This window comes from Ptychodera flava, chromosome 19 (genome assembly GCF_041260155.1).
Source record: "Ptychodera flava strain L36383 chromosome 19, AS_Pfla_20210202, whole genome shotgun sequence".
NCBI lineage: Eukaryota > Metazoa > Hemichordata > Enteropneusta > Ptychoderidae > Ptychodera > Ptychodera flava.
This window is the reverse complement of record NC_091946.1, coordinates 29,535,130-29,547,603: the sequence shown is the minus strand read 5'-3', so window position 1 is coordinate 29,547,603 and position 12,474 is coordinate 29,535,130. Positions and strand designations below refer to the sequence as shown.

The window sequence follows — 12,474 nt, the reverse complement described above, 5'->3', positions numbered from 1 at the left end:
CCAAGGAATGTGTAAATTCATATTTGTTAAATGATGCAGAAACTGAGTGTATGAATTTCTGAGTAGTTTTTCCTCGAGAAATCTTTTTACACTGATAGTCTGTCCAGTACTGTGAGTAGATTCAAAATTTCACTCAAAGCTTCTTAGGGATAATCTCTTTCAGGTTGCTTCAAATACCAATGAAATTTACACATACAAATTTTGGGGGTAATATTCTTGTTTTGGTCAAAACTTTACTAATTTCTGTTCTCGTTCAATTATACCAAATACATTTTGAGATTTTTTCCCCGAAAACTCACAGTGGAGCCATATCGGCACGAAGGTCGCTAGTCTAGAGTCTTTCATATCAACAACCTAAATGGTACTTGTTGATATTTTGTGTGGCCCCAGGGCAACTGATACATAAACCTTTTTGTATCTCTGTTTTTCCTTTGTGCTTTTTAAGTTGCAGAAGAGACTAGTTGTATGATGACCGCAAGGTGACATTTCGAATCAACTGAATGAGGAATATAGTAATTGTCTGAAAAATGATGCAAAACTTTGAAAATCGGTATATTATATGTTTGCATACAGAGATTTAATGTACGTTAGCGGTTTTAGTTTTCCCATTAGTATTTCCGATCACTGGTTTGATGTAGGAACAACGACCAAAATATGCTAAATATACACCAAGGAGCTCTGCCAGTCAATTTTGTAGGCTGTAAAGCGCCCTCTATAGCATGGTCGCTCAAGTGTTCTGGTTGCCCAAGGAGATAGCCCGTTATAAAAATATCTGGTGCCCGAGTTTAATTATTCCTATATGCAACCGCATTTGTTGAACTTTAGATTAAGATGTGAAAGATACGTGTAAATTCAGATGAGGAGATAGCTTCAGAAAATGCCGTCCCGTCAAGGAAGCAGAGTCGTAGTACTCGGCCGTGTGGGGGCGTTTTGGGGCACCCGGACCACAAAAAAAGGGTCCGCCGGAAAGGTAAAGTTACCAAAATAGGCCGATTTTTCCGTTTTTTTCTCTTGAAATTCTAATAAATCGACTCATTTTGAATGTCAAACTGTAACTGAAGCACGTTTTTGACCTTTTCTCAACATCCATCTGCCCAGCAGGTCAATTATTGCGTAAAAAGCCCCCAGAGCGTGGTAAACTTTAATGTAGTATGCGCCTCAATGAAAGACTTCAACTTTTGCTGAAGATTTCTTCAACGGATATTTCAACCACACTCTGTCAAAATCAAGAATAAAACTTTTGGGTCACCGTACAAATTTTTGTACTAGAGAAATTACAAATTACCCAAGGTTTAGCGATTATTTTCAAATCAAACTGGCCGCCAACTCTGTGTTCACTCTATGGAGAATTAAAAAAAAAATTCGATTACGAAAATCAAAGACAGTGAAAATGTTTTATGCACCAACAGATTTAATGAACCCCCACAAATGGTAGATCAGAAAAAAATTGAAAAAAATTGAGAGTCCAAATAACTTTACTCGAGGCTCATTCTACCCTATATACAACGCTACTCTGTACCTGAAAAACACGTATAAGGAACATCAATTGTTTAAACTCTACGGTACCTTGAAAGCATGTATATTGTACCTCAATTGTTTGAACGGTACGCTATACCTGAAAAGCACATATAGTGAGTGCACCTCCATCTTTCCGCTTGCTCACGAAGATAGTACGTGATGAAAATAGTACCCTACATGCAGCCATGCTTAATCGTTGAACTTTAGATTAAAATGTGAAATATAAGTGATACTAAAAACATTTCTTTCTGTCGTAGGGATGTGTAAATTCAGATGAGGAGATAGCTCAGTAAATGATGTCCCTCAAGGAAGCAGAGTCGTAGTACTCGGCCGTGTGGGGGCGTTTTGGGGCACCACGGCTATAAAAGTTGACAGCCACAGTAAGCTTATTCCTGTCAAAGTTTGCAATAAATAACACAATTGCACGGAGGTAAAGAAAGCAACGTCATAAACAGTTCTTCCAACTTCCAACATTTTAAACTTAACCACATTTGCTAAGTGGTCGCTTTGCAAACTTAAACACACAAATTACTAAGACATTCGTGAAACATGGAAAATAAAAAAACATTGATTAACATCTTAAATGAAAATATCTTCTCATCACTTACACAGTCTTTCGCTGTTTTGTGTGGTTATGTTGCGATACACATATCTGTGGTTATATTGCAATACACTTTGAAAGTATGCCAAACCTGTACCTATAGTATGTAAAGTTGCCAGGCATTTGATCGGCACCTGTGATTGCTCCCTAGGATTACCAACTTCAACTGTACAACTAACACAGTCTCTTCACTTTGTCATCTCTTTTGCGAATGTTTTTCCCTTTCTGTTGTAGAATTGGCCGAATCATTTACTGGACACGGTCAAGAAAATAAATCTAACACTAACAAAATCAATACATGTCAATTTTATTCAGTACAATACGACTACAAACAGATGACAGACTTAACTACAAAATCACAAAATAGTAAGTGTAATACAAAATGTCATTGATATGTTAGTACTCTATTTCTCTTCAGATGATATTTTGACAAGGTCTAGACTGGAAGATCGAGGGCGCTCTTTACGCTCCCCCCTCGTAGAGGGCGTCCTCCAGCGACGGATCTTTCAGTCTAGGTCTAGGCCTGTAGTATATGGAAATCACAGGGGGAAGAGCTATGGCCAATAGTTGCCGATTTAACATTTTTTACATTATGACACGAAAGGTTTTCACGAAATACATTCTATGGTCGGGTCGGGTGAAGCTGGACTTGCACGAAATACATTCTTTACATTTAATACATTTAATGCATTTTTTACACGACAGGTCTGCACGAACTATATTCTTTACATTTAATACATTTTTTACATTTTTTACACGAAAGGTCTGCACGACATTCTTTACATTTAATACATTTAATACATCTTTTACATTTTTTACACGAAAGGTCTGCATGAAATATACATTTAATACATTTTTACATTTATGTCTCGAAGGTCTGCACGAAATACATTCTCTACATTTAATACATTTTTTACATTTATGTCTCGAAAGGTCTGCACGAAATACATTCTATGGTCGGGTCGGGTGTAGCTGGGCTTGCACGAAATACATTCTTTACATTTAATACATTTAATACATTTTTTACATTTATGTCACGAAAGGACCGGAAAGGTCTGCACGAAATACATTCTTTACATTTAATAATTTTTTTACATTTATATCACGAATGGTCTGCACGAAATACATTCTTTGGTCGGGTCGGGTGTAGCTGGGCTTGCAGGAAATGCATTCTTAAAGAATGTATTTCCTGCGAGCACAGCTACACCCGACCCAACCTTAGAATGTATTTGGTGCAGACCTTTCATGTTATAAACGTAAAAAATGCATTTCGTGCAGACCGTTCATGTAGGCCTCCTAGACGTAAAAAATGTAAAAATGTATTAAATGTAAAAAATGCATTTCATGCAAGACCGGCCCAAACTCCCGATGATGTCCTTTAACTCCCGAGAAAGGCCCGAGAGTTCGGTGTATTTCGTACGGACATTTGTTGAAAAAATGTATTAAATGTAAAGAATGTATTTCGTGCAAGCCCAGCTAGACCCGACCTTTCGTGACATAAATGTAAAGAATGTATTAAATGTAAAGAATGTATTTCGTGCAGACCTTTCATGTAAAAAATGTAAAAAATGTATTAAATGTAAAAAATGTATTTCGTGGAGACCTTTCATGTAATAAATGTATTAAATGTAAAGAATGTATTTCGTGCAGACCTTTCATGTAATAAATGTATTAAATGTAAAGAATGTATTTCGTGCAGACCTTTCATGTAAAAAATGTATTAAATGTAAAGAATGTATTTCGTGCAGACCTTTCATGTAATAAATGTATTAAATGTAAAGAATGTATTTCGTGCATGGATAAATGTAAAAAATGTAAAACGTGCAAAATTCTTGACTACTGGCCATGGATGAGGGGGAAGTTTTGATCCCATTTTTAATTTGTTGAAGTTGTACCACGGTAACTGCGAGAATTATAGCAATTCTGTCTATAAGGAGGCTATCATTGATCTGTGTGATAAACTTTCAGGTATGAGATTTGCTCAGTCACAGAGCTTTATATATAGTACATTATTGCATCAATGAAGTCGAAACATGCACAAATTTTAACATAAATGGAACCACACTAGATGTCAGGTGGACACTGGCTGCACCATGCTGTTTTGGTTACATCCAGTGAGAAACTGAACAGATGCTCAATAGGATAAGTCTTGATATTTGCAAATGACATTTATTATTATTATTTACAGATTTTGTTTCACATAAATGAAAGCAAAACCAGCATTAAATGACACAGCTTGTTATAAAGATGAAAACTCTGCCTCTCATTTTCTTTGCAAAAAGCACAAACTTTGTGTAGTTAATTTGATGACGTCACCAGGCAGATGTCACCATAATGTCACAATGCAATTACACGGAAGAGTGGATATAAAGGAGTTTGGACAGAAATATAGACTGAGATAGAGCCAATGTGTCACTTGGCTCAAGATGTAAATTAATAGGAGTGATGTAAGACAAATTATGATCACAACCAAGTGAATTCACCCTCCGTTTAATTTTTTTGAGGTCAATCATAATCTTGTACAAGTATTCTGATAAATGAAGGTGCTGTGTCCGAGCAGAATATTCATTCTAGTCTTTGATACAGAATCAGTTTCTGGCACACACAAACACTATAATGATATTTTTCCAGTGTGATCTGGAACTTCTATTCCGGGGAATTTACCACTCATTCACAACAAAATGTCATCAACATATTTATTCAGAGACAGAAATTATAGTCAAAAGCAACTCAAAAATTCTCGAACAAAATTGTATTAGTGTAACTTAAACGACAAAAAGTACAGATGAGCCCATTGTAACTTTTGTATTTTGTGTTTCCTTGTCTCACTGATTTGAAAATAAACGGACTGATGATATACATGTAGTCCTTTATATTGATAATGACACCAGTGGTGAACACAAAGTAGCTACAACATTATCCCTGCAGGGTAACTAGGTGTTGATAAAGCCCATAGATGCATGAGGACATTTGGTTGGCCTCCGTCAAAAAACTGATGTTTGGGTTGATTATTAACTGCAGGTTTCCTACACAAAAATGAATTAACTGTGAAACGGTCCACATTTTATTGGTATAATAATTGAATAAGTGAAATTACTGCAATTTGATTCTGGCATTTTTCTTGTGCTGCAAGGGTGAGAATATACATTATATTACCATGCCCTGCCCGTCGCATTTTGATTGGTCGAGCTGAACCACGTGACTGACCACAAATACACAGTAATGGTTTGTTTACATGCCCGTGAATATGAATAATAAGATACACAACTCAAAGTATCGTAACTTTACAGCTTAAACGTAAATCATAATCAATCACAAAATAAAATGGAGCACTTGTAGGTCAAGTTGAGATACTTTTTTCTGAAAACATCTCCGGATTTGCCAATTTTTTACAGCGCGCGTGACAGTGCGTCGCGTATTGCTCAGTTTCTGGGGCCCAGTTGTCGTTCGCTCCTGAAATTTTCGGAAATTTTGACGGTTTTCTTGGGTTTGCTGTTAATATAATGGAAATAACAGACTCCGCTCTGACCATTAACGTTTATTTGTGGGCGCGGGGCTCGAGGAAAGCCAAATTAACGGGCTCGGCAAGCCTCGCCCGTTAATTTTTGGCTTTCCTCTCGCCCTTGCCCACAAATAAACGTTAATGGTCAGCGCGTCGCCCGTTATTTCTATAGTACAAAGTGTAAACGGAATGAAATATTGGCTATGCAGAACATTTTAAGGAAAGGAGTATGAGGTCTGCCAATGGATTAGACAGGGATCTGGAGAGGAAAACAGTGTGTAACGTTAACAGTTTTGTTTCCTAGCAGAATGTCTTTGTAGAAGCAGTGATTTTCTCTGTGTTGCCTTTGAAGGATTTCATTTAAAGCATATGTACTAATTGATGTGTAGACGGACAGACATACACACAGGCAGGCAGGCCAAAATTTGCAGCCTGGATTTTGTTCTCCAGGAGCTAAAATAAGGTACTCACATCCTTTTATTTGGCAACGTTATTGGCAAACCTGATACCACATCACAGCTTTACAGTGTGTCTTACAATAAAGGATAACTAACATGGAATCTTCCTAACCACAGCTGTACAGCTTCACAGTATACAATGTCTCTCAAAAGTCCTCAATTCAAGGTGCACGCATTCCTTTAAAATTATGAAATTCATTTTCGCATAACTGGTGGAAATTCCATTGTGGCCTTGTGCATGTATACATGTAGGTCTGGGGAAGCTGTGATGTTGATTTCAGAAAAGGAACTCTTTATGATTATTTACTGTTTTTGGACTAGCAATGCAATAAATCACATTACAAATTATCTGCATGCTCCTTAAAACGTCTGTCTTTGCTGGAATTGTAACAAGTTAAATATATTGAAAAAAGTGTACAAATGCTATCTTACCAATGCAAAAAAATGAAATAAGAGAACTGATGTATCCATAAAATGAAATACTTAAAAAAACAAAAACAAAAACGCAATACAATGTATTTCCCCTGATAACTTTTGAAAAATGGATGTCAGACACTGTTCTGACACTGGAGTAAAAAGCAAACTCTTCATGGACGCAAACAATTTCTAATTTATGCTAATGATATTAAAGATAAGGCTTGAAACAAACAAAGTGTGTCACAAAGGGTATGTACACCACTGTAAGAAATGTGACTTGTTTCTGATTGACCTAACAAAATTTACTTTGTCTCTCATGAAAATTCAAAATCTCTACTATTGTAGCCATTGTGGGATTATATTACTGGGAATGAATATTCAGTGGTATAATTAACCTTTTTGGTATTTGGACATCACATCTGCCACTTGATACATGAACAAATGCATGAACAAACGTAGGCGCTATTATTGCATCACCGAGCTCATAAGATACCAAAATTAAAACAGGCCACCTGACATTTGGAGTTGAACATCTGCAATTATAAAGGAAATGCTGCCATAAATAAATGTGTGATCCTGGATTGTAGCATCCCGGCATTGGTTACATGTACATTGTAGGTGCTTGGTACTGATTTTGAATCTATATCACCATGACTGAATCGATCATTCTCACATTCCTGGCTGCTGGGAGTGCGGGATCGAAAGTGTGGGAAAAATCGATCCCCCACTCTCAGGAATTGTCCCACACTCTGCAGTAAATATTACACGAGCTCTGATTGGATGATAAACAGTCTGTTTTGTTCCACGTGCAAAATGTTATCCAATGGCACGACGAGTAACACACAGACTAGAACTACAAAGTAAGCAGGTCAAAGTACAGTGGCAGACGACAGACTTGTCACGATTTTGGATAATGTTGTACATGTCAAATGTGAATTTAACGCATTTTGTGGTCATGTGAGAAAAAGAATCTCATACACCAAGGACCTGGGTGATCCCAAGTCCTTGGGGGTGTGAGATTCTATTATTCTGCAGCGTGCAAATCAGTGTGCACATCAAGAGATCAATGCTGAAGTGTAACCTTTTATGTAATGACAACGTTACAGGGCCAGTTTCGATAAATTTTGATGATTTTTTCGCTATTTCTGTTCTGTATGTCGATTCTAAGTTCACGTTTTACTCCCCAAGGTATGTTGAAACATAAACTATTTAACTTGTCAACAAAGATTCTGTATGACGTTGTGTAAAGTGTACTGTTACTGTCTGCATTTTGCTAAATCCTGACCAGAATTCAATTGTCAACAATAACAACGTAGTCTACACATGTACAGGCTGAGCTGACAAGCTCAACAAATGTGTATGTTAACATGCTTGGGGGAGTAAAACAAAAGACTTTAGTTGACATTATAAACAAAAAAAGAGGAAAAAATCATTAAAAGTTACAGCTCTTTAATATGATTTTGCAAATAATCACGACATTCAATGTCTAAACAATAACTATATAAATTATGATTTCATTTACGGACATCTTCACAGAGGACAATAATAACAACTGCTTTTCATATATTGAATAGTAAGATTAGCTGAAAATTCGACACTTAAAATTTCTGTATGTACAGCAATATGACATAATATTTCTAAAATATTGCACTTTTAAATGATTCAACGATTACACAACACACCAACTGATTATAATATATGTTAAATGTCATCAAAATTTACACAAAACCTGTTCACCACATGACATTTATAGAAAAATATTTCTACCACATAAAAAGACAATTATTTTCTTATACTCAAGACTAACTTTCTGGATAAAATTACCATTTTGAATACCCAAAATAAACTTTCCCAATACGTAAATGTCATTGAAAGGTGTTCAGAATTTATTCCCTCGTCTAAATGTTTGGAACTGCCTCTTTTCTGTATTGAAGAATTTACAAAGAAAAGAGAGCCAAAGGTCGAATCCATTACGAACTACAAATGACGCTACTTTCTCAACGTAATGTGATCGATGTACTACATAATCCTACTTTTTTATACTTATATTTTGCAATTTGATCGACCGACTTGGAAGTGAAAATTTTGTTCCATTAGATTAAGGACTAACTGTTCCACCAATAATACCAATCCCCAAAAAAGAATATTTACTTTCAACTTATAAAAAAAGAGATCAAAAGTGTCGATAGATAATTAAATGCATTGTAGAACAGAGCAATTTTTATAATTTCACATTCTGTAATGTATCATATTTTAAAGAATTGCTTTAATATATATCAAGATATGTGCCTGTGTTTTTAATAAATATGTAAAGGCAATTTTTTTTGGCGCATTACGGAGAGTGACTGCATAATCACTCCTCTGTGAGCTTTGCAAGTTTACTGCTGAAAGGAACAGTGAATTATGGGAAATCTGGGGTACAGTTTGGCAATTTGTGACTTTTGTCTTTCTGTTAGCCAAAGTTGTAATTGTTATTGATCAAAATTTTTCTCTGGCAAAAATATCACTATGAAACACCTTTACACATTTCAGATGAAAAGCTGTGAACTAAAACTTTTGACTTTTCATACTAAAAACATCTGGATGAGAGCTCATCTAGCCTCTGTTAACAACTCACGGTTTCTAGGAGTCATAACTTGTGTGGGATGGTATCACCTACATGTATTAAAGACAGGATTAATGAGACTTACTGATTGCAACTAATTTTTTACAAAATACAGATTTTAAGATATCAACCAGAAATTCTTTATTATCACGATTCTTTATTAATCATTATCAACATTTTGCAAGCTTTGTGTATTGACATCTCATTTGAATGGGATAAAAAAGCAATTTACAATTTTAGTAATATTTTTTTAATTTTTTAGACTTTCATCATGTTAGTCGACCTGACATCACCTGGTTGGCTGAACAGAATTTACAAACATTTATAATCATCTTTTCTGATATTACAATATCAAAAAGATTGAATATTATCTTGCAAAATGACAATTCATTCAATCTTCACAAAAAATGAAAATCCTAAGGGGGGGGGGGGGGGGGGGGGGGGCAGTTCTGATTTTGAAAGTAAATATAATTGATTGATAAATTTAAACTTGTGGGCCAAAATTTTTTTTTCACATTTAAGCTGTTAGCTGATAGACTAGCTGTATCAAGTCACACCTCTGACGTGTGACACCAGATTTACATGATTGGTTATTTTAAGTCACATGTCTAGTGTGTGATATCATATGTACGAATCAGCTTTTACATGTACATCATGTGTACATGTAATAGCTGACCATGCTTGTACCTTGTTCCTTTCCCCATCTTCAGGTTTTGTTGAATGTTAAATACATCTTTCCAACATACATTTCTTGTATGTTGTAACTTGGATAAATATCACACAATCAGATAGTAAACCCCCCTCTCAATTGTACATCAGATTCTCCAAGGATTGAGAAACTTTGTGTTGTCATGGTAAAATCTATGATTTGCCGTAGACGGCAGAGTCTAGACAGTCTTTGGTTTCAGTGATGCAACTAACGGTTCCATGGGGTCAGACTTGTAATCCACCGTAGTGACTTCATAGATGGCTTGCACTGATGGACGAGGTTTACTGATACTTGACAGATCCACTGACAGCTTGAGATTCTCGGCGCTGTTGATGAAACAGGAAAAATGTTTTAATATAAGGTAGTATGAACCTCCTTAACTTACACTTTTGCCCAAAGTTTCCTCAGTGAAATTTTCAACCATTCTCTTACAAATCATAGACCCAATGTCCAAATCCGGAATAAAAATCAGGGGTTTCTGCGCAAAGTTTGGTACAAGAGAAACAAGTTACCTAACATTCACCAATATTTGAAATTCAAAATGGCCGCCATCTCTGTGTGTGAACCCAATGGGGAAAAAATAAAATTTTAGGTTTTTGAAAAATTAAGACAGTGAAAAATTTTTCTTTCTTCCACTGAACTTTAAAGTGAGCCCACAAAAGTGTTAGATCACAAAGATTTGAAAAAAAGTGTGAGTCTGAATACCCAGTATCTGTCCAGAGTCCCCAAAAGTGTTAGATCACAAAAGATTTGAAAAAAAGTGTGAGTCTGAATACCCAGTATCTGTCCTGAGTCTCAAAAAGTGTTAGATCACAAAAGATTTGAAAAAAAAGTGTGAGTCTGAATACCCAGTATCTGTCCTGAGTCCCCAAAAGTGTTAGATCACAAAAGATTTGAAAAAAAAGTGTGAGTCTGAATACCCAGTATCTGTCCAGAGTCCCCAAAAGTGTTAGATCACAAAAGATTTGAAAAAAAAGTGTGAGTCTGAATACCCAGTATCTGTCCTGAGTCCCCAAAAGTGTTAGATCACAAAGATTTGAAAAAAAAGTGTGAGTCTGAATACCCAGTATCTGTCCTGAGTCCCCAAAAGTGTTAGATCACAAAAGATTTGAAAAAAAAGTGTGAGTCTGAATACCCAGTATCTGTCCTGAGTCCCCAAAAGTGTTAGATCACAAAAGATTTGAAAAAAAAGTGTGAGTCTGAATACCCAGTATCTGTCCTGAGTCTCAAAAAGTGTTAGATCACAAAAGATTTGAAAAAAAGTGTGAGTCTGAATACCCAGTATCTGTCCTGAGTCCCCAAAAGTGTTAGATCACAAAAGATTTGAAAAAAAGTGTGAGTCTGAATACCCAGTATCTGTCCCGAGTCCCCAAAAGTGTTAGGTCACAAAAGATTTAAAAAAAAGTGTGAGTCTGAATATCTGTCCCTGAGGCATATTCTTCCTTAAATATATCAATATTCTAACTTACTTGATACTACTCTTTTTATCCTTTGGTTTTATTGGTGTTGACATGTCCGTGTAGTAGTCGTATGCCCCAGGACCAGGTCCTTGTAATCGACACACACACACTACCATGGTGATGATGACGATGATGAATGCTGTTCCTAGGCAACCACTGACGATGTACAACGTCTTGATGTGTTGGCTATGATTTGGGGGAAGCTCTGTCACATCAGGTCCGTCATCAAATGTCCTTTCTATTTGTGCAACAGAAAAAACAAGAACGTTGTCAAGTTTTGAGGACAGAATGTCATATGAACAAAGGCACAGAATATTATTCAGAATATACCTGTTGTAACGACTTTACTGTTTCAAGTGTATTAATGCAGGAAAATATCACACAGGAACCAACAACGAGGCAAAGTCCTACAGGAAAGCAATATTGGATTCATCTTGGAATCAACCGGATTTTGGTGGCAATTTAATTTTTGAGAAAGTCATAATGCCTCCAATTGGTGTGTAAAAATCCTGTAGTAATCTTATCGAACAGTTCTGTCAAATAGCAATTGCTTGCAAGAGCATCCTCAGTCTTACAATTCTGAACTTTCAGTATATTAATTACATATTTGTGCCAGGTGAAACAAGTCTGATGGATCTCATATGATTTTGACTTATTTTCATAAGACTGGCTTGAATGTTTCAGAAATCAATCAAAACACTGTTTTCTTTGGGTGCTTTGTAAATATTTTTATTCTCATTGATACATGATACACTGTACACACTGAAAATAAATTGACAGATTGAGGAGCAATGCGTAATGTCTGTAAAGCTATCATGTAAAACAAGTCTGTTTTATATCAAATAATGCTTAAATCATATTTTTCATATCTGTTTAGCAAACATTGAATTTTACCTGAACACACGAGTCCTGTGAATTTGGAAGGACAGTAACACTTGTATCCATTGATGAGGTCCTTACATGTGCCACCATTATGACATGGGTTGGGAGAACAGTCATTGATGTTGATTTCACATTTCACTCCTGTAATGAACCAATAACGTTCAGTTATTGACAAACGTGTGTCTCCCTTGGAATTGCACTCAGGGAATTAATGCACAACTTGAAACCTTTATCATTGAAATAACTTACTCTATTTTTATCAACTCGTATCTGTCTCTCAAGCTGGCAAAGTCTAACCTTTGAATTTATGTGAATGAAAGTG

At 35.9% G+C, this 12,474-nt stretch overlaps 1 protein-coding gene across 1 annotated transcript in view; it reads right to left on the bottom strand.

Annotated features, from left to right (window-relative positions):
* Nucleotides 1-7,567: 7,567 nt before the first annotated feature.
* LOC139119201 (delta and Notch-like epidermal growth factor-related receptor) overlaps nucleotides 7,568-12,474 on the bottom strand; it is a 138,798-nt gene continuing 133,891 nt past the window's right edge. The window contains exons 8-10 of the mRNA XM_070682883.1: nucleotides 12,165-12,293; nucleotides 11,280-11,508; nucleotides 7,568-10,136 (exon numbers count right to left, since the gene is read on the bottom strand). Coding sequence (XP_070538984.1) covers nucleotides 9,989-10,136; nucleotides 11,280-11,508; nucleotides 12,165-12,293 — 506 coding nt within the window. The 3' untranslated portion in view covers nucleotides 7,568-9,988. The remainder of the gene's footprint in view (nucleotides 10,137-11,279; nucleotides 11,509-12,164; nucleotides 12,294-12,474) is intronic.